The following is a 22,035-nucleotide window of genomic DNA, read 5'->3' as shown; positions in this document are numbered from 1 at the left end:
GAGAATGAGAGTTAGAGACATGAATAGAAACAAAGAAGTAGCAGAGGAGATAGCAGGGGAGGTGGTGTCAGGAGAAAAAAAAATACATACATATTTTAGGATGGAAGATAAAATACAATTTTATGTTTATGAAAAGGAATCAGTAAATTGAGAAATGGATAGTATAGGAGAGAGAGGAGAGAGCTGGAAAAATATGTATGAATAGTTCAGAACATTCAAGATCCATGGAGTTCCCGTCATGACTTAGTGGTTAACGAACACAACTAGTATCCATGAGGATGCAGATTTGATCTCTCGCCTCACTCAGTGGGTTAAGGATTCAGCGTTGCTGTAAGCTGTGATGTAGGTCAGAGACATGGTTCAGATCCCACGTTGCTGTAGCTGTGATGTAGGCCAGTGGCTACAGCTCCAATTTGACCCCTATCCTGGGAAACTCCATGTGCCATGGGTGTGGCCCTAAAAAGACAAAAAAGAAAAAAACATTCAAGATCCTGAATTAGCTTCAGACAAGACTGCAGCTAGGTTATTTAGAGGAACAAGTCAGAAGGTAGAGTGTGTAAGTGCAGATGCCAAAAAGTCAGTCTATTTAGTGAAGGGAGTTGGTGCATGTTTCCCCCTGCTTCAGTGTTTTTAGCCACGTGGAAAGTAAAATAATTAATTGAGAGTGAGGATGGGCAAGAAAAGGCTGATTTGAGAATAGATAGCAAGATGTGAAATAGACTCCAAGAAGAGTAAATTAACTAGGAATGTATAATATGATTGGCTGATAACATTAAGGGCAAAATTGAGGCTTGTGGTTATGAATTTAAAGTGAAACCAGTCAGTGTGGTTATTTCCTTTCTTTCAGACAGGTTTAGTTGCACAGATAGAATTGGATTTAATGAGAATTGTGACTTTGCCAGTTGAGTATGAGGGGGGCAAGTGAATGGCTAGGTGGTTGAGGTACTATGTGGTAGATTGATTAAATGATAGATTATGGAATTTAAAAAGAATAAAGAGGAAAGTGAACGCATCAAGGATGTCTAAATCTGTGGAAAGTTGGGAGTATAAGTGGGTATAATGTTCTGGTGGATTGCTGGAATGGAAATATTAGAGGAAATAAGAGGTGTTAGAGGTGGCAAGCTAGAAAGGTAGATGGCAGTAGGCAAAGAGGACTGCCAAAAATTGAGATGATGGAAGGCTTGCAATGATCACCAATGGCAAAATCTACATTCTAGGGAATGGCAATTGGTGTGAGTAGCTGAGGTTGGACAAAGAAATTGAGAGGCCAAGTTATTATAAATATTATCTGAAAATATATTGAATTTGTCAAGAATTTAGACAGAAGTAGCACTGGAGAGACAGAGCTACAATCAATGAGAAAGAGAAGAGAATGACCTGGGTGTCAGCAAAAAATAATAGTAATGAAGAATAGTGGATAAAATAATCTGATGGTGTGAGCTATAAAGCTGAATATTTTTAGTAAGGGAGGAAGAACGGTCTTCAGGCAGCAATAAGGAGGATGGAGAAAACTTATCCCAACTTTAGGCCCAGGGGTAGGAGAACCATTATCGAAAATTCATTTTTATTTGAGAGGTCTCCAAGGTAATCAGGAAGGAAGGACTGGGTGTCCTTTACCAAGAAGTTGATGGGATTGGTAAAAGATGAAGTTGAGTGTGCAGGGAGTTCTGCAGATAGTGAACTGTGAATTATAGAGTGCACAGGGAAAAAAAGACAAAATAAGAGTCTGTGATGATTACTAAAGTTCTGTGGTGATGAGTATTAATAAGAGAAAAGACTTAGTAATAAAGACACTGGGATATGTACTGGAGGATTTAAGACAGACATAGGGAGAAGGGTAGAGAGCAGTGGCTTCCTGGCACTTTCTTTTAATTCCTAATGAGTGGTATTGTAGGTGCAGAAGAGGTGCTACAGAAACGCAGCCCCAAAACATTCCTTGAAAATATTGGCAAAATCAGTTCCATTTTCCCTGGACTTGGGAGTAGTGAGAATTTAATTCTGAATTCAATAGGACCATCGGGCAAGACCAAAAGTGAAGTTACCTGAGGCAATAAAGCCTCATTCTTGTTTAAGGCATGTGAAGGTGCAAGGATCAATAGCAAATGAAGGGGATCTAAAAAGGACACGTTGAAAAACTTTAAATGAACCGCTCAATCATTCATACTTAAAAATTAAAAAACAAAAAACTGATGTGATTCAAAGTGAGAATCACTTTATTCTGAACATATTCTAAGTGCTGGTTATACTTACCAATGTTCCATGACAATATTCCTCTAGGGAATTTAAGTTTCAGGTCCAATTGTGGCTTCTTTAAAGGCGATATTGTATTTTTATCAGTGCAGTGCTCTAACTACATTATCTGCTCATCAGTTATATCCACACACAATGATGGGAAAGCCTTCAGGATATGAACTCTCTGACTATCCCCAGAACTTAGCATAATGACTGGCAGATATGGATTTTGAGTAAATATTTATCTGATAGGTAAATAAAAGAATGAACAGAGAAATCACATTTTGGAAGACTGATTCTATGAAGAAGAGCATGAAACTAGCATAAGCACACAACTCTGAAGAAAACAAGTCTCTGAAACATTAAGTGCCAAGAAGAAAAGCTACCTTAAGGAATAACTGACCCATGAAATAGTCCTTGAGCATGTTTTCAAATAAAATAAGTATTTTCATACAAGATTTTTGTTTAGAAGATGTGATCCTACCATTCTTACAACTAGCTCAGGGCCTTTTAAACTAAGATAGTTTTCATCATTTAACAGCAAAGGTGACGTAAGGATATTGAAATGAATGATTCCTTGTGATCATACAAAATAGGTAACATTGAATCAATTTTGAAAATTATTCTCTATCAGACTATTATTTTCTTTATCTAATCCAGATTAACCTGCTGCATGCATATCACAAAAGGTTAATATGCATTTTATACCATTTTCCTGCCCTTTGGCTATTCACCTTGTTGCAATTTATAGCCTGCAGGTTCATCAGGCTTCAACTCTGTTTTAACGAGTTTTTTTAAATTGAATCTCCCCTACAAAGCTTTCTCTCAGACATATAACATTTAATCTTTTATTTGCTAATCACACATCCATACTTTATTTCATTTGTAACTCCTTTCTAGTCTATCAATTACGATCAAATTAATGGCACCTAGTTTGCTCTGTATTACTAAATTATATCTCTACAGAAATACTTCTAAACTAGTTATAATTTAATTTTGATAATACCTAAAGCTGAACTTTTACTTGACTTTTACACATATCAGTTCAATTATAGGCTTATATCTAATCTTAGTTCACATATATTTTACTCCCATTATATAATAAGAGCAGGGGAAAATGTTCCATTTTCTCCTTTTTATTGCTCAAATAAATGGGCCTTAACCTAACAAAAAAGAAAATTTAAGTTCTGTGCCTTGTTTGTTGCTATATTAGTAGTGACTAGTTGCCCAAAGCCAACAATAAAATCACTTGTCCAAGTGAAAAATGAACAAAAAATAATATAATTTTAAATATTTCATTTTAATGGTTATTACAGCATAAAATATGATCTGAAATATCCATAGTGATATGCATCTATGCTACCAGTATATATTGCAATTTCTTAATAGTTAGGAAACCCTCTGACAAAATTTTCCAGTTGTGACTTTATTTAGATAGGAATAGAGCTAAATAACAACCTAGACTAAGTTAAATAGAAAGTGCATAACTTTTCTAAAACATCATAAAGAGAACTGGATGACCCTTTAATATTTTGCATTAGAAAATATATGAAAACTTTTGGGTATTTTTAATTTAAATTAGTACTGGTCCTTTATAGATACGTAGTAACTTGGTTGCATGCAATAAAATGTCAAAAAAGTTGTACCACCCAAATCAATGAACTAAGTGTTGAGTGTGCATTCAAAGGAATTATTATACATTCCACATGTATCTGAAGAGCAAGAAATTATTGTAATTTAGTACTTTGGGGATACTTACATTTGCTTTGGGAAATATAAAGTTTCCAAAATTTCTCATAGAAACTATTACATGTCCAAAATTTTTAAAAATGACAGATACAAATGAAAAAGCTGTTGAAGGAAAACGGAAATATACATTGGTGAAGCAAACTTTCGGAGAAAAATCCAACAATCAAATAGAAAAAAAAATATAAGTGAGATTTCAACAAGGATAGTTTAGCTCAGAAACAAACAAAAATAGTCTAACAATAATAAAGAATGTATTTATATATAAATTTTAAAAAATAAGTGTTATTCCTTTCTTCCATAATAATTATTTAAGCAAGGAAGATAAAATATGTCAATAATTTCAAAATCCACTATGTTTTTATATATGTCCAAGATTTGTTTTGTTATTTTTTCCCCTGATTTTTGGGGCGGTGTAATTCAATGAAATGTATAGACTAGAAATACAGTTATTCCAGCTTGGCAGATATTGCTGACTACATGTCAGCAACATTTTTCTCAACTCCAGGGTTCTAAAAGACATAAACTGTTAATATCAGAAAATCCACATTGTCCAGACGTGTTAACTCGCACAGATCTTTCTAACCCAGAGAAGCTAGGTGGAAGAGACAGTTTCATGCTAAGGGGTTCCCCAGCTCACCTGTCCATTCAAAAGAAAAGCACATCACCACACTGATATGGATTTTCCCTCTGCTAAAAATGAGAAGGATAGGAGAGTTATGTTCATAGTGAATCTGATACAATCACTAACATTTTTCTCTGACTTTGATTCCTCTCAACACATAGAATTTATCTTGCTCATCTCTTACTTAAACATCAGGATTTTAATTTGAGAACTACTTGCAATGGGTCTCAAGTGATACTATACTATATATACACTCCCTCCTTCTCTTTTCTCTCTTTACATAGAGATAAAACTATCCAAAACGTTGTTTCAACTGTGATTTGTGATTTTTTATCTAGATCTCTTCCAGTGCCTACTTACTCTCTAGAACCAGCGGGTAAAAATGGCATTTTTAACTGGGATCTCGCAGATAGGAATTTATTTGGGGATATAAAAAAATGGCAGAAATAATCAGTTGGTGGGATTTGGGACTCAAAGGGCAACTAATTCAACACTTCAAAATAAAACAAAAGTCAAAAACAATAAAATATTTGAGGCGGATTTGATTGGTTTGAGACTATAGTCTTTGGAAAGCAAAACAGAACAAAACAGGACAGTTATTATAAGAGAGAGAAGTTAACAAAGCAGTTTAACATAAAATTCTCAAAATAGTAAATAAAATAACAAAAGTGTATACATGATGACAAACCAAATAATAAAAATAGTGATGAAATAGGGTTGGCTGACCAGAGATGTGAAATGATAGCCAAGATTTTGAAATGCAGATAGTTTTAAAAAGTCTCAAGTTTAATCCTAAATTTTTGTTAGGTTAAGTCCCATTTACTTGTTTTCAAAGACACATTTCTAATTAATGTCCAGCTTTCTCTGTCCTTTAGAATCTTCTTATAGGTTTATTTAACAGTACAACTGCCACACTTATCTGGTGAGTAAACAATTTTCTGATTGTGTTATTAAGGCATACAGAGCAAAACCTTCTAGTTGCAACCAAATGTCCATTACCCCCTTTCTTTCAAGTCTGATTTTATATAAGCAGTGTTTGCATAATGGAAAAAAACTGCATCTCCCAATCTTTCATGAAATTGAGGGTGGATGTCAGTTAAAATTCTGGCCAGTGGTGCGGAAATAGAAATTTGGGGGTTAAGCTTCTGGAAAGTTCTCTAAAGAAGAAGTTGATTTGCTTGGTAATGATATTTATTATTTTTTTTCCAAGAATGTGGATGTTATGTTTGGAGCTGCAGCAGCCATCTATGACCACAAGCCTACCTTGAGGCAACAAGTGACAAGGATGGCAGAAGAGAAAGATAGGTATCTGGAACACAAATCACACCAAGAAATCACCTTACCTGCTATGGAACATACCTATCTCTGGATTTTTTTTTTTTTAATAAGAAAGAAGAATGAATTACTACCTTTTTCTACCAGTCTTATTAAGATCTGTTTTTCACAGCCAAATTTGAATCCTAACTGATGCAACTTGAGTGAGCAAGACAATAGCAAGTTATAAAAAATAGGTTCAGAGAATCATAGGAGTTGGGAGCTATGGTAGTCAATTAGAGTGGATGTAGGTCAGACTGTATCTTGCTTTATTGGGAGGGATGGTTTATAACTTTAGAGATTTTGAAAATTTAAGTCTATCTGAAAAAGTGCATGAAAAATGCAATGAAGCCACGGGAATATACAATCTGTTGGAGAGAAAAGGCTAAAAGCTGAAAGGGCATGGAAAATTTTATAATGCAATATGCAAGCATTTGCTCAGAGTGCAAATTGCTAAGCATTGACTATGTTACTAAAAATGGTTGTTAGAATTTCTTCCCCTGGAGGCCTTCCAAATTGGGTAGATAGCAATCTGTCTAGGCAAGTGTGGGTTCAGACCAGCCTGAAGGCAGATGGATGGACTGGATGACCTCTGAAAGTCCCTTCTGGCCCTATTATCCTACAGTTCTGTTTCACGCTGAGAGAAAGTTATTGCTGCTTCTCTATTTGTAGTTATAGTCATTGAGGAGACCTTTGCTTCCCTTCTGCATATTGCAGATATTTCTGCTAAATAAGAAGATACAAAACTGAAAGGAACAAATCACTTTAGGCAAGATGCAGAAGTGAATCTTCCAGACAAAGAGCACATTTTGAGGCCAATAATTCTGGCATCCAGAATGGGACACTTGGTGAGTTATTCAGCACGTGCGCTTTGGCACTTCATCTTTCTGTTTCCTGTGTGCTTGTCTTGCCTGCATAATTGATTGAGTCCTTGCAGTGAAGTGACTTTGCTTTGAAAGTTCACCTCGAAAGGTAAATTAAACTGTGTTATGTGAGATTATTAGGCTTTGATCACAAACTTATTTCTCTCAGTTCTGCACTTTTTGTTATGCATAATTAGATTAAATGGGTGGGATACAAACCTGACTTACAGAAAAGAAACTGGAAGATATTTGTCTGGGAGGAGTACCTAAGCACTCAAAGTAAGGATATGGCTAGTAGAAACATTACATTTTTCTGGTTTTAAAAACAGCAACAAACAAACCACAAGAAAGGTGGAATGCATAAAAGGGTAATTAAAAAAAAAATTCCCTGAAATAATCATTTCAACTAGATATCCGATAAACACAGTCCAGGAAACTCTAATAGACTACATAATCATGTGTGGGTATTTCTATACACATTTGTATGCAACAAATTTTATATATATAATTTAAATATATAAATATTTACATATTCTATATAAACCTCTTAGATTTAAGAGTATTTTATACCTCCTAATCTCCGTCTCCAAACTTCTTAGAGAACTCTTTAAGTAATATTTATTGACCTAACTACAATTTAAACAATTTAAGTTCTCAGTGCTTATGCTTTGAGAATATTGGATAAATCTCTGAGCCATTTATTGAACCATATAGATTTTTTTCTTGGCACTCCTGGTTTCTTGCCTGTAGTCCAAGTAAGAACACATCACACGTTTCAGCTAATGGAACTGAAAAGTGCTTTTGGGGCTTGTCCTTCCCATTCTCCTTGTATCTAACACTTAAGCTTTGGCTCTGGTCATACTGACCTAATTCAGAAGCTCTGTGAGCAAAGTTATCTCCTTTCAGTTGGCATCTTGTGGTTTCCACAACTACAGTGGATCCTCTGCACTGGTTGGTGCTCAGCTCCTTGTGGAATAGAGAGGTCATATGCTTGAAATCAAATTTCAATTTTTTTTTTTGCTTTTGCTTTTTAGGGCTGTACCTGGGGCTTATGGAAGTTCCCTGGCTAGGGGTTGAATTCGGAGATACAGCTGACAGCCTATGCCAGAGCCACAGTAACACCAGATCTGAGTCATGTTTTTGACCTACACCACAGATCACGGCAATGCTGGATACTTTAACCCACTGAGCAAAGCTAGGGATAGAACCCACATACTTATGGTTACTACTCAGGCTCGTTACCACTGAGCCACAATGGGAATTTCCAAAATTTCAAATTTTATACTTTCTCTTAACCACACACCTAATGGGGAGCTAGAATGCAAATGCTTGGTGGAAATAAATCTGGATGATCTATTTTGTCCTCAAAAGATTAATCTTTAATGAGTTTGTTATCTTGAAACTTAAAAATATAAATCTATGCACAAAGGTTGGTGAAACTTAAAATACACAGGCCTATTTCTCTATTGCATCTACATGAGTAAAACAAATAGTTTGATTGACTACGAACAGACTGATTATGGAGCTATCAGAGGTCACTAGTCTCACAGGTATTATATTTTTTTGGATATTAATTTTTTTATTGAGATAGTTATGATGACATTAATACACATGTCATTTAGTAGAGTAGGGTTTACTACATAAGTTCTAACAATGGATTAAAGAAAAAGCAGCAAAAATAGTTTGTTCTGCAATTTTGGACAGATTACAAATTCAGAATTGAAAACACTAGCTAAAATGTGTGAAAACTTCCCTCTACAGAATTCTGTAAGATTTACTTGAATTCCTAACTAGGCTTAATGAATCTCACAGATTTTATTTATTAGTTACTTCTCATTGGGATGACATTTTTTCCCTTCAAAGTGTAAACTTTCTTTACTGAATAACTTTGAGAAGTCTCTTATTATTCCTTCCAGATTCTATTATGAAAGATTAATTCCTAATGAGTTTCTTAACTTCCTATTTTTAATACTGCAAAGCTATTTCAAAAAGTTAAAATGAAATTTTCCAATTCCTTTCCACATCCCTCATCAAATGAAAGCACTAATTTTGTCAAAGGGCTAGACCTAAAAGTCAAATTGAAACATTCCATTCTGCAAGCTTGTTAGTAGTTTTTCAGCTTGCTAGTCACTCAGCATATTTTTTTTCCTGCTCAATTAACAAAACTGACAAGGAATGTATAGTTAGTTCAAAAATGGTATTCAGTATATTTTCTACAAGTCATTGTGCTGCTTTAAGAACAGGTCAGAAAGGATTCTGAAGCATAACAATTGTACATGTATCTCTGAGTTGATACGTTAAGGCCTAGTAGTCAAAACTGGCAAAAGAAAACTCAAGGTCACAGTACTTAAACTTTACTCTCAAACTGCTTTTGTGTGTGACTCCTGGGGATGCCATTCATCCTTAGCTACCTGCTTTAATTCCTTACTTTTTTAAATATCAAGCTGCTTGTGTCAAAAAACCAAATAATGAATCATAGGGGATTTGGCCTAACATGTGAGGTTGAGTAGAGAGCTGAGTAACAGTTTATTATAATTCATTCCTTTGAATAATATTGAAACAGTCATATATTTCCCAAAGTTAAGATTCAAGAGAATAAAACTCAGGCACCAACTAAGGTGGTATTTTGGTAGTTTGCTAAGGATAGGATTTTGGTTACTTAATATAGTAAGCATACTTTCCCAGTACCTAACTTTTGTCTAGAAAAGATTTCACTTACTGTGACTCCCCATGCTATCTACCTTGACTTACCTTTATAAGAAACTACATCCAAGTGACACATTAAAGAATAATTCTTAACATGCCTTATTTGGGGAACTGATCAATGTGAGGGAACATAATGGTTTAGATCAAATTTCTCTGATAATAATAATGCATTTTAACCCTCTAAGAGTAAGTTGCATAATTTGCTATATATAACAATTCTAGCCTTCATATGCTTGATGGTAAAACATCATATAACCTCCTCATAATATGTTTTTATTTTATTTTTTGCATTTTTTTTAAGGGCTGCACACACGGCATATGAAGATTCCCAGGCTAGGGGTCCAATCAGAGCTACAGCTGCCAGCCTACTCCAGGATCCAAACCACATCTGTGACCTACGCCAGAGCACACGGCAATGCTGATCCTTAACCCACTGAGCCAGGCCAGGGATTGAATCTGCAACCTTATGGTTCCTAGTAGGATTCGTTTCTGCTGCACCACAACAGGAACTCCTTTTTTTTATTTTTTTATTTTTTTATTTTTTTCTCTTAATATTTTTGAGCATACATCCTAGTGTCCTTTTTTACACTCTCTTTAGAATGTTATGCAATACATTTTAAGTGGGTCATAATGTATCCTTATTCCAAGGTAACCACTCTACTTCTAATACCAAGGATTTTTTCAGCTTCAAACTCATCTCTCTCTCCACTGAAGACACTATGCTTCAAACTTACCAAATAACATAGAGCTCTCATGAGTGTACACTGCTTTCTTATTTACTTGTGCCTCTGTGTACATAGTTCCTTAGCTTTGAAAACTTCTCTCATTTGCTTACTCAACTTAATGTGAGATATACATCAACTCTCTTGGTAAATTCTCCTGCATCCCCTCCAATGGAATTAGATACTCATTTGACTTTTTCTCAGTCATTTTTACCTTCCCTCAGTAAGACATGTAAATTCCATGAAGGCAAAAAATAGGATTTCTTCATCCCTAGTGCTTAGGTGAGCATCTGGAATACTGTCAATGCTCAATAAACATTTACTAGAGTTATTACATGAATTGACAATAGGGAAAACTTTATTGTGTTTCTATTGGCACATTTATAATATTCATTTTGGCCTCATACCCTTTATTAATTTCTCACCAACTACTGTTTTCCATCATATCTGGAAGATAAGGGTGAGGGGAAAGATTCAGATAAATGATGAGTCCAAGTATCCAAGAATACTCACATAAATTAAAAATTCCCAAAGTGGTGGAACTATCAATAAGTCTCTTCTGCTGAGGAGAGATTCCCAGAGGTAGGAAACCTGGGTCTCAGGTTTTTTATGGTTTCATATTGGCTTTCTATTTAAGAGGTTGTGTTCGATGAACAGACATAATAGGAGGTGTTTGAAGGAAAGAGTAAAGCTCTATATCAAAGCAACGGCCATTTCTTTTCTTACAGATACTAGGCAAACAAATGGAATAAATACTCTATTAGATGTGAGTTGTGGATTCATGTTTTTGACTTTCATCTATTTAAAATCAATATCACCTTAAATTAGAGTACAATTCAACAATAATTGAAGGTCCATAATGCACTAGGACTATTACCAAGGAAAGACTGGGTCAAAAAAATAAGTTAGTTTGAAACTAGTATTTATCAAAAAGAGATAGATACAGAATCTGAGATATTTTAATAAAGAATATCTAATTTTTTAAGTTAGATTCTTCAGTGTTAGATCATTTTAAGCTATTAGTGTATCTATGCACCATTTTTTTCTATACTTAAAAAAATTTTGTGCTTCTATAGTTATTCTTAAGATTAATTCTATTTGGGGGCGAGGACACTAGTTAGTATAGTCTTAACAAAAATCAAAGATGTAAATCTGCTACAAAAAGGATCATTTCCAGTAAACCATAAGCTATCTTAGATTATGCTTTTGAATGCTGAGCTATGATATAGAGCCAAATTACTCAGTCACCCTTTTAGTACAGGTATTCAGCTAGCTAGTTTGTCCCTAGAAGTCAGCATATTCGAACAGACAGCTGAAACATAAAATCTAATTTTCTTTAGGGGGATTAGTTTACAATTACAGCTGAAAAATCAGTGTTAAAAATACCTTTCTAATATCTTTCTAATTAAAAGGAATTTGAAAAACTTAAGACTTAAATATGAATGTGTATTTATGTATGTACATATATATGTGTACTTATATGTTATGTGTATGTGTGTATGTATGTATAACACATAAGTTTAATAGTGCATGAAGTGCACTATCCTAATTTCATATAGGTGTCGTCGGTCAACACAAACAATATCTGCAATAGTCCTGCAAAGGACTGATACTCTTGTTGAAGACCTATTCTTTCTAGGAATTTTTGTTTTGCTTCTGAGAAGCATTAATTTGGCCCTGACACCATTATGAGTGTTAAGGGTCAGAGTCTTTCATGAAACTAACTCAATTACTTAAATTAATCTCTTTGAAAGAAAATGCTTACCCTTGAGATAGATTTGAGACTATCTGATAACCTTAACCCAATACAAAGCAAAGAATAAAGCAGGATCTATTCTTAAATTGTGGGAGCATTAGCAATCAAAAGTGGTCTGAGCACACAAACCCAGATCCTCCTGCCTTATTCCAGTTGCTTGTTTTCTAGTTCTAGGCTTACCAATGTTTCAAGGGACTTAAGTGCAAACTGTCTAATTTCCCTCTATGTTCTTTATTTAAATTTTATGCTGCTGACATACACTTTCTACAGCACTGCTTGCAATCACACCTTTCTCCATACCTTTGTTTTCAGATTCTGCATGCTGAATTTCCCTTCTGTAGCATAAATTCATTTTAATTTAGGAAGGGATTGGCAATACTTTTCACTGGGAACTTTTAAAATGGAAATAGGACAAGATTCATTCACAGAATAAAGTGAAAGTAAAAGCAACAAAGTGCTCCAAATTCAAATGTTTTCTTATTGTCTTCTCCTCACCATGCTCCCCCCCCACCTTCTTTTATTTTTTTTAACAGCCACACTTGCAGGAAATGGAAGTTCCCAGGTTAGGGATCAAACCAGAGCTACAGCTGAGGCTGACACCACAGCCACAGCAACACTTTATCCAAGCTGCATCTGCAACCTATGCTGCAGCTTGCAGCAACACCAGATCCTCAACCCACTGAGGGAGGCCAGGGATCAAATTCACATCCTCACAGACACTAATGTCAGATTCTTAACCTGCTGAGCCACAAGAGGAACTCCCAATTGTTTTCTTTATCAAATTCACCAACTTCTTTCACTTCTTCCTTCTTTTTTGAATACAGGCTATTCTTACGATACTCTGAAATCAGTATTGCAATGACTAAGAAAACACCACCACAAGATAAAATATTTCCTTTCTGGAAGAATGAACAATAATAGAGTCCTGAATGTGAGTTAAGAATTCGTTCCTAATACTTTCATTAAACGTATTAAATTTAATTTTGTCAAATAAATTATATCAACCTAAATAATTGGACAAGATTAATTCCTTTTTAGAATATGTGAAATGTGTGAGATTTACACAAGTCTTATAATCAAAAGTGGTCTGAGCACACAAACCCAGGTCCTCCTGCCTCACCACTTTTCTATGGTGAATCATTGTAGATAATAAATATTGCCATTTACCTTGATCCATTTTGAGAAAGCCTTTAATTTGTAAATTACCTCAGGATTGTTTGGCCTTTTCTTATAAGAATTTAGTTTTATGAATAGTAATGTAAAAGAAAAAGCAAATATATAAAATTGTAAAAACTCTAAGTTGATATCTAAAATAAATACATTAGAATACATTCATTAAAATTGTTGGAATTTAAAGTAAATACATTATAGTGGATTATGGCTAGAGAAAATGTAATTGCATTTATCAGAAAAATTATATTCGAATTGGCAAATAAAGTAGAAGAATCAAATGGAATTTTGAAATTTCTTATGTATTATTTCAATGAGTTAGATGATACATAAAAGAACACTGTCCTTCTTTAGGTTCCTGGTCAAATGCACCAGTTGAATATATTCTACACTCAGATTTATGTAGGAACAGATTTAGAATAAAAAGAGAAATCAGCAAAGAACAGTATGTGTATCTATAAACTCCTGTGTTTAGGTAGGGAGCTTTTCAGATGTCAGAGTTTTGTTCTCTAATCAGTTTCTGTAAGCTCTTCACACACTTTACTCCCCTTACATTTAAAATGACATTGGAATGTTTGCTGGAAAATGATCACATAGATTACATAATCACTTTTTCTAGGGCTACAAAAGTTGGAATCCTTTTTGTTCTAATCTGATCGGTCTCTTTATTCTATTAACAGAGTAAGAGTACACAGTGACATAAGACTGTCAATTTCTTGAGCATTTAAATATATGACCATTTTGCACTGAAAATGTAATCTAACTAGGGTTGTGAATTAAAAGAAGGCTTCTCTTCTTCATGGCTACTTTAAATGTTAACAAAATGAATTATCATAAGAATGTTACATATTAAAATCAAGTTTTGATACACTTCAGGTTATGTGGTCTATATTAGTTGAATTTGTATATTTCTTCCAGCATTCTTTGCCTGGATGTGAGGATTTTTGTGGAAATGTCCTGAACTGAGAGGCATCATACTGAATAGAATGTTTTCATTGCTCATGCAATTTAGATACAGTGATATTACCACCAGTAGGAAATGCTATATAGAAAGACACGAAATTTTGTGAAATATAATGTGATGATTTTGAATGTCCCTATTGTAAAATTTTTACAAGCACATTCCTGTAAGTACAAAATCCATTTTTCTTTCTTCAAATGAAGCTAAATTATGTAGATTAAAATATCAGTGTTATAGAAAATCATTAATAATAGATATCTTTTCATTACCCTTACCAAGAAGAAATTGATTTTTCTAGGAAACCATCAGAAAACAATTCAGTTGAAACAAAAGCATTCCCAAGCCTTAAATAGAACCTCCAAAATGTTAAATTTTCTCCTTAATATTTTCATAAAGGATAAAAGTATATTACCAAATGTATTTTGGACTTTTTATTAGAAAAAAGAAAACCTATCCGTCTTTAAATCATGTCTTACAATTCATGAAGAATTATTTAGAGTATGTTCTTAGAGTGCAACAAAAAGGGAAGCCATGAAAAGAGAAGTGATTTAGAGAGAATTATTCTGCAAAGGAAACCATTTCTAAAAATCAATACAATATTTGAATTAATTGGGTTTCTTTATTGTATGTTTATAGTAGATGAGAAAGTTTTTAGAGACTTGACAGGGCTGGTGCCTAGCTAACTCTTCAGAAAACCTTTTTTCAATGAGTGTGACCCCAAATGAGGAGGAGATGGAACTTGGTAAAATAGACTCAGTTCTCATGATATACTTTTGGATACAATCAATCATATTCTCTAATTTAAACACAAACCATGTACATGTGAGAAATCTGGTATTGCCCCAAAAACCTGTATTTTCTCTCTGTGTTCAGGGCACTCTATCATCAGGCCAAGCAAGCAAACACATTATGAATTTGCTTTTCTCAATGAAGAAATATTCTGTTAAACCATGGACTCTAGAATGGTGATATCATTTCAGTCACCTTTATCCTACCATTCTACATAGTTGTGAGAGGCCACGGAAGTAGGTGGAAAGCCTTCCCTCTACTGAGGTCAGTGACAGGTAGTGATTCAAATATACTTCTTATTTCTAAGTCCACCACAGTCTTAATAAATTATTTAGGTCTTTTAAAACACTTTCTTTGGTGAAATCTAGAAATACTTAAAAGGCTAAAGTGGTAGAGTCAGCCTCCTACTGGCAAATTAGGAAAGAAAAAAGATTGTCACTTGTGATAAAGATATGAAAATTTCACCAGTTGGAAACCTGAATTAGAACAGGAAAAAAGATGGAAGCATAAGCAACTATGCACTCTAAATCTCAGCTTGAAATATACACTATCTTTTCAAAAATAGACAAATTTAATACCATTTTATTTTTGTCCAACTATTTTGCTTTTAGTTGAATCCCCTATTTTACTTTTTTTTTTATCCTTTTGTCTTTTTGCCTTTTTTAGGGTCACACCCACAGCATATGGAGGTTCCCAGTCTAGGGGTCTAATTGGAGCTGTAGCTACCACCCAGAGCCAGAGACACAGCAATGAGGGATCCGAGCTGCATCTGCAACCAACACCACAGCTCATAGCAATGCTGGATCCTTAACCTACGGAGCAAGGCCAAGGATTGGTTCCTAGTTGGATTCGTTAGCCACTTAGCCACAACAGGAACTCCTCCCCTGTTTTACTATTAACACAACCATTTATTTGATCACAACTCTAAATTTTATTAGAGAACTTGGATATATTTTCACATGATCCACAGTACTGAAATATGTCTAAGATATTCAAATGTGTATAATCACCTCTGAGGAAGTATCTGGCAATATGACAATTTCACTTTTAGAAACTTAGTCACACACAGCTATCTGAATATTTGTTTGAAATGTAATAAGAAGTCTGAATTATAACTAAAGTGGTTAAACTTGGTCTCTAGAAAATATAATTAATTTCCTAAAAGAAAATTAAACTTTTTAATTTCTATTACTTCATTATCACTACTTTATAGTAGCATCATTTTTAAAATATACCATTATAAAAAGGAATACGTCACAAACCCTTTAAATGCAAATAAAATGTTACATTAATTATCATTACACAGGTGTTTATAACTGAAACTTGTTATATGACTCTGGCTCCTTATATGACCCTGTCAGAGTTCAAGGCTAAGAAAGGAAACCTGGCCTTAGAAGGAAGACCTTTAGCTTCTCAGTCTATCTCTGTCCAGAGCCAGCGTATTTGGACATCCTTTCAAAAAGAGCAAAAAGACCTAGTGACCCATTTGCTCTGTGCGCAATCAACAACCTTACCACTTTGGATTATTTTCTGAAACTAAGATTTACCCTTTTTCTAATGTATGTCTCCATTTGTGGTTTTGAATCCAGTTTATTTCAACACAAATATGGGAAACTGGCAGCCACTAAGCCCTGTCTGGCATCCAGACAAGTTTTCTTAGTTTTGTACATTGTTGACTGTATAATGTTTAAAAAGCAGTAGCTGACTTTGAACACTTTAAACTCATATCAATGTGGAGCTCCTCCTGAAAAATTGGAACTTATGATGACCTAGAAATGTTTCAAAATGTTTCATAATTTTGTATGAATCTGTACAGACATCAGCTGTGAATCTCTAGTTTTCTATAGTTCCTTCTATTCCTTACTGTCTTACTGATCCCATCATGAACAAGTTACCCTTTTACAGACTCAATAAACATAATTTGTGTTACAATCAACATACTAGAATCTGTGATAGAAACATCTGATTCAGTGGTTTCTTTCCCAGTTCAACTTGAAGACTCATTCGCTTAACACCTTGATTCTGTTTCTAGATTGGGTTCCTTAATTCTTAACTTTTTCCTATTTCTTTGTCTAACATTTTATCCCCCTTTACCAACCAGTTCTATTGGAATGCATCAGTTCCAAATAACTTTTCACTAATTTTGAGATTTTTTTACCTCTATCATTAGTATAGGTAAGCCCTTGACCACTCTAGAATGTAGATTTTTGAGAAGAAAATTACAAGAAAGTTAATAGTATAACTTCATAGAAATATTAAGGGAAAAAATATGATGATACATCCTATTGATATATTTGTTGCTGAGGTTTTACTTCAAATACTCTTTGTTTAAGCAAAGGTTCAGGAAAACAAGTTTTGGGTATATAGGACCAATCTACTGTAACAAAGACTTCTCATTAGCCCTTTGCTCAAAAGTACTCCTTTCTATGAAATATACAATTATTTAAGAGACCACTTCAAAAGTCTAAATGTGTGTTTTTTTTTTCCTTTAAATTTCTAACAGCATTTTTCAATAAAGCACAATAGTCATAGCTTTGAAATGCATATTGAGTGTTTCTGGCAATAAAATTCATGCTTTCTCAATAATTGATAAAGTTGTGGGTGAAAGAAAAGACAGGTTATAAGTTCTCTTTGAACTTTCATTAAAACAATGAGAAATTCAATATTCAGCTGTATTGTTCTGCAAGTGGACTCACCACGACAATGGACTCCTTCATCATACCCATCTGAACAGTCAAGGACACCGTTGCACATTTGGGATAAATGAACACATTTGTTGTCACCTAGGCAAGCAATGTGATTCAAGGGGCACTTGATATCCACCTCCTCAGGACCTGGAAAAATGCAAAAAGGAACAAAGTGATACAGGTTAGCTTCGTTCATTTTCTTTTTTTTTTAACATTAAAACCATTAAGCACAGAAATTATTAGCATTAATTTACAAAATAAAAAAGAAAACAATAGAAAATACTCTGATTTTCAGAGACATCAAACTTAGCCTATGTAATAAAAAAGCTAATTTTCAAAGCTGCATAGGAAATCAAATAATGCGTATTTTTTCAAATCGTGTTAAAAACACAAGTAATCTTTTGACACTTAAAAAAGGCTTGGATTGAAAATCTAAGGGTTGGCTCAATTGTTTTCTCTTATCCTTAGATAAGTGGGCAAAGTACTTAAACTCTGCATGTCTCAGTTTCCTCAATTGTGAAATATGAAGAGTAGCAACTTCTTAGCAGGACTCTTTTTAGAATTGTCTCAGGTAATATGAACAAAAGGCTTCAGTGGAATTTAAATGAAGTTGTGTCTACCTTAAAGCTATTTTATGTTTAATCTATTCTTTAGGAATATAAAGAACAGCTAGGTTTATATTTATTTATATGTGGATTCTTTTGTTTAAAAACAATCTTTACTGAATAACTACTATGCAACACAATGTGCTGAAGAGAAGATGATAAAGAGGGGGAAACTCATTGAGTTTACCCACTGGTGGTAACTGCACTTTATATAATCACCTCTTGTGTTTTTAAAAATATACTTAACTTCGAACACCCAGTCTTTTCTTAAAGAAAAAGACAATAACAATAATAAAAAATGCCAACCTAAAATATTCTAGGCTATACAAAATTACAAGAATTGCAGAAGAAAGTGATACGATAGCACTAGAAAACAAAGAGAAAAGGAAACAAAAATATTACACAAGTAAAAAAAAAAAGCTTAAGTTGCCAAAAGACATGCTTTTTTAAATTTTATTGAAATACAGCTGATTTACAAAGTTGTGAAACTTTCTGCTGTACAACAAAGTAACTCAGTGTTACATGTACACACCTTCACTCCCTTTCAGATTCTTCTCCCACACAGATAATCACAGAATATCGGGTAGAGTTCTCTGTGCTTTACAGCAGATCCCCACTGGCCAGCCATTCCATATATCACAGTGTGCCTATGCCAGTCCCAAACCCCCAGTTTATCACCAAACCTCCCTTTTGGTAACCATAAGGTTGTTTTCAAAGTCTGTGAGTCTGTTTTTCTTCTGCAGACAAGTTAATTTTATACTTTTTTTTTAGATTCCACATATAAGTGACATTAGATGATATTTATCCTTGTCTGACTTCACTTAGTATGATAATCTCTGGGTCCATCCATGTTACTGAAAATTACACTATTTCATTCTTTTTATGCTGAGTAATATTCCATTGCATATGTTTTTTGAAATGCCTTATTAAATATGAATTGTAGGTATATATGATTTTCTTTGATGATTAAAACATTTATGTTTGGGGGATGTAAGTAAAATTTTATAACATAGCTTCACTAGCTGAAGTGTTACGACTAATAGTTTTCTGTGTATTTTTTCATGTATACTTATATATTCACCATTATGCAAGTCTATTAGTTTTGTCAGACACCTGTCACTCCAAACGCCCAACTCATTTTTCTGTAACATGTCTCTGTAACTTGAGTATTTGTTTCTTTAAATATACTCTTCCATGTATATGTGTATGTATGTGTGTATAGATATACATACACACACACATAATTAAATGACAAATATACAAATTTAAATCAAAATTATAGGAATAAAAATAAGTAAAATTTTTCACTGAATTTCTACCTATTGAGTCTTATACTTGTAAGATTAATATAAATCCATTTTAAACATAAAATTTTAATTTGTTATTTTTATAATTTATAAACTAACACATTTTTGAAAAGTTATGACCAATAATCACAAAATACTTTTTTTTTTATTTTTTTTGCTATTTTTTGGGCCGCTTCCGCGGCATGTGAAGGTTCCCAGGCTAGGGGTCTAATCGGAGCTGTAGCCACCGGCCTACGCCAGAGCCACAGCAACGCGGGATCCGAGCCGCGTCTGCAACCTTCACCACAGCTCACGGCAATGCCAGATCGTTAACCCACTGGGCAAGGGCAGGGACTGAACCCTCAACCTCATGGTTCCTAGTCGGATTCATTAACCACTGTGCCACGACGGGAACTCCCACAAAATACTTTTTTAAATTTAATTAATTGGTTAACTACTTAAAATTTTGAAAACATGCCTCCTTGCATAAATGTCAAAGTAGTTCTTAGGTCAGATATATTTAGATGTCTCTGTAAAAATTCCAAAAGTAACTCTGGGAAAGAACACATAATAAACCCAGGATATTTTATGAAGTTCCTGTCGTGGCTCAGTGGTTAATGAATCCGACTAGGAACCATGAAGTTGCGGGTTTGATCCCTGGCCTTGCTCAGTGGGTTAAGGATCCAGTGTTGCCGTGAGCTGTGGTGTAGGTTGCAGATGCAGCTTGGATCCCTAGTTGCTGTGTCTCTGGCATAGGCTGGTGGCTACAGCTCTGATTAGACTCCTAGCCTGGGAACCTTCATATGCCTTCTAGGGAGCGGCCCTAGAAAAGGCAAAAAGACAAAAAAAAAAAGTAAAAAAATTAAAAAAATAAATAAATCCAGGATATTTTAGAAATTTTGAGTTAGAGACCAAACATCACCTCAATCTTTCTAAAATGCCAAGATTTTTGAAGATGCGATACATGTGTTGGCTCAAAAACATGTATGAATTTTCATTTTTAAGACTGTCAGGTCACTGATCAACAGGATAGAAGGAGTGAAATGTACATCTGGTGTTAAGAAGCAGCCTCAGTTACTTACAAATTTTGAGAAAACAGGGAAAAGTGTTTGGATTCCTCAACGGCAATATGTAGAACTATTAGATTCTTCCTACCAGTAACATGTAGGGACATAAGAGAATTTTGTTAGTAGAAACAAAGAGTCAATCGGTTTCTCCATAGACTAACTACTATTGTCTTTGACAAGCTCTTGTCCCAGTTTCCATCACTGCTGGAAAGACAGATGAATGATGACTTGATGGATTATGCTTTAGCCAGTTTTTCCCAATTTTTCATATGAAAACATATTCAGACATGATAATTTTCAAGTTACACTGAAGATTTGCAGAAATTATTTGTAGAACTGCCCCAGGCCTTGGAAATTAACCTCAAAACAGAGAATCAATATCTTAAATTTCTTTGACCAGTGCTGGTATACCTCAGCTTGACAACTGCTAAAACCAGTATTTTTGCTCTTTCTTGACAATGGGGATAGAGATGGGAAGCTTGAGAAATAGCAATGTTTGCCTCAATTCAAATTCTCAACTGAAACCAGGCAATGCAGGTATACAGTGTACAATTACTTTAGGGAAATATCCCTCCTTGATTCCCAGTTAACATTTATGAAGTAACAGTGCATATACCTCATGAAGTTCTTTTAGTCCATCCTAAAAATAAAGAGATAACTAACCCCAATCACTACTTCTACCTAACTACCTGTGTGAAGAGGAGAGGCAGGTAATAATGGAGGTTACATAGATTCTCAGGATATGTCAGTGCTGCATTAAATTATTTATGTCATGAAAATGTTCAAGCATTCAAACCATTTCACAACCAGAAATTTTAATCTGGATATAAAGGAGCAGGGTTAGAGGCTCTCTAACATACTGAGATTTATCCCTTTAGCTGAACAGAGGAAGGAGTATTTCTCATTCTATGAGGCCACTATCACTCTGATACCAAATCCAGACAGTGATATTACAAAAAAAAAAAAAAAAGATAAAATTACAGGACAATATCACTGATGAACAATGCAAAAATCTTTAATAAAATACTAGCAGACCTAATCCAACAATGTATTAAAAGGATCATACATCATGATCAAGTGGGATTTATCCAAGGGATGCAAGGTTTTTTCAAGATCTGCAAATCAATCAATGTGATAGCAATACATTAACAAATTGAAGAGTAAAAACCATATGATCATTTCAAAAGATGCAGAAAAACTTTTGATAATTTTTAACATACATTTAAGATAAAAACTCTCCAGAGAGTGGCCACAGAGGGAATATACTTCAACGTAATAAAGGCGAGATATGAGAAGCATACAACTAACATCATACTCAATGGTGAAAAGCCAAAAACTTTTCCTCTAAGATCAGAAATAAGACAAGCTTATACACACTCACCACTTTTATTCAATATAGTTTTGGCAGTCCTAGCCACAGCATTCAGAGAAGAAAAAAAAAAAGGAAAAAAAGGAATCTAAATTAGAAAGAGGTAAAACTGTCACTGTAGATGACATGATACTATA

General features: G+C 34.2%; 1 protein-coding gene across 1 annotated transcript in view; it reads right to left on the bottom strand.

The window, feature by feature from the left end:
- Positions 1–22,035, bottom strand: part of LRP1B (LDL receptor related protein 1B) — a 1,901,444-nt gene that overhangs the window by 1,221,399 nt on the left and 658,010 nt on the right. The window contains exon 3 of the mRNA XM_047772014.1: positions 17,581–17,718. Within this exon, the coding sequence (XP_047627970.1) occupies positions 17,581–17,718 (138 nt within the window). The remainder of the gene's footprint in view (positions 1–17,580; positions 17,719–22,035) is intronic.

The sequence above is a fragment of the Phacochoerus africanus genome, chromosome 3 (genome assembly GCF_016906955.1).
Source record: "Phacochoerus africanus isolate WHEZ1 chromosome 3, ROS_Pafr_v1, whole genome shotgun sequence".
NCBI lineage: Eukaryota > Metazoa > Chordata > Mammalia > Artiodactyla > Suidae > Phacochoerus > Phacochoerus africanus.
Note: the sequence above shows the minus strand (reverse complement) of the source record. Positions and strands in the feature narration are given on the sequence as shown.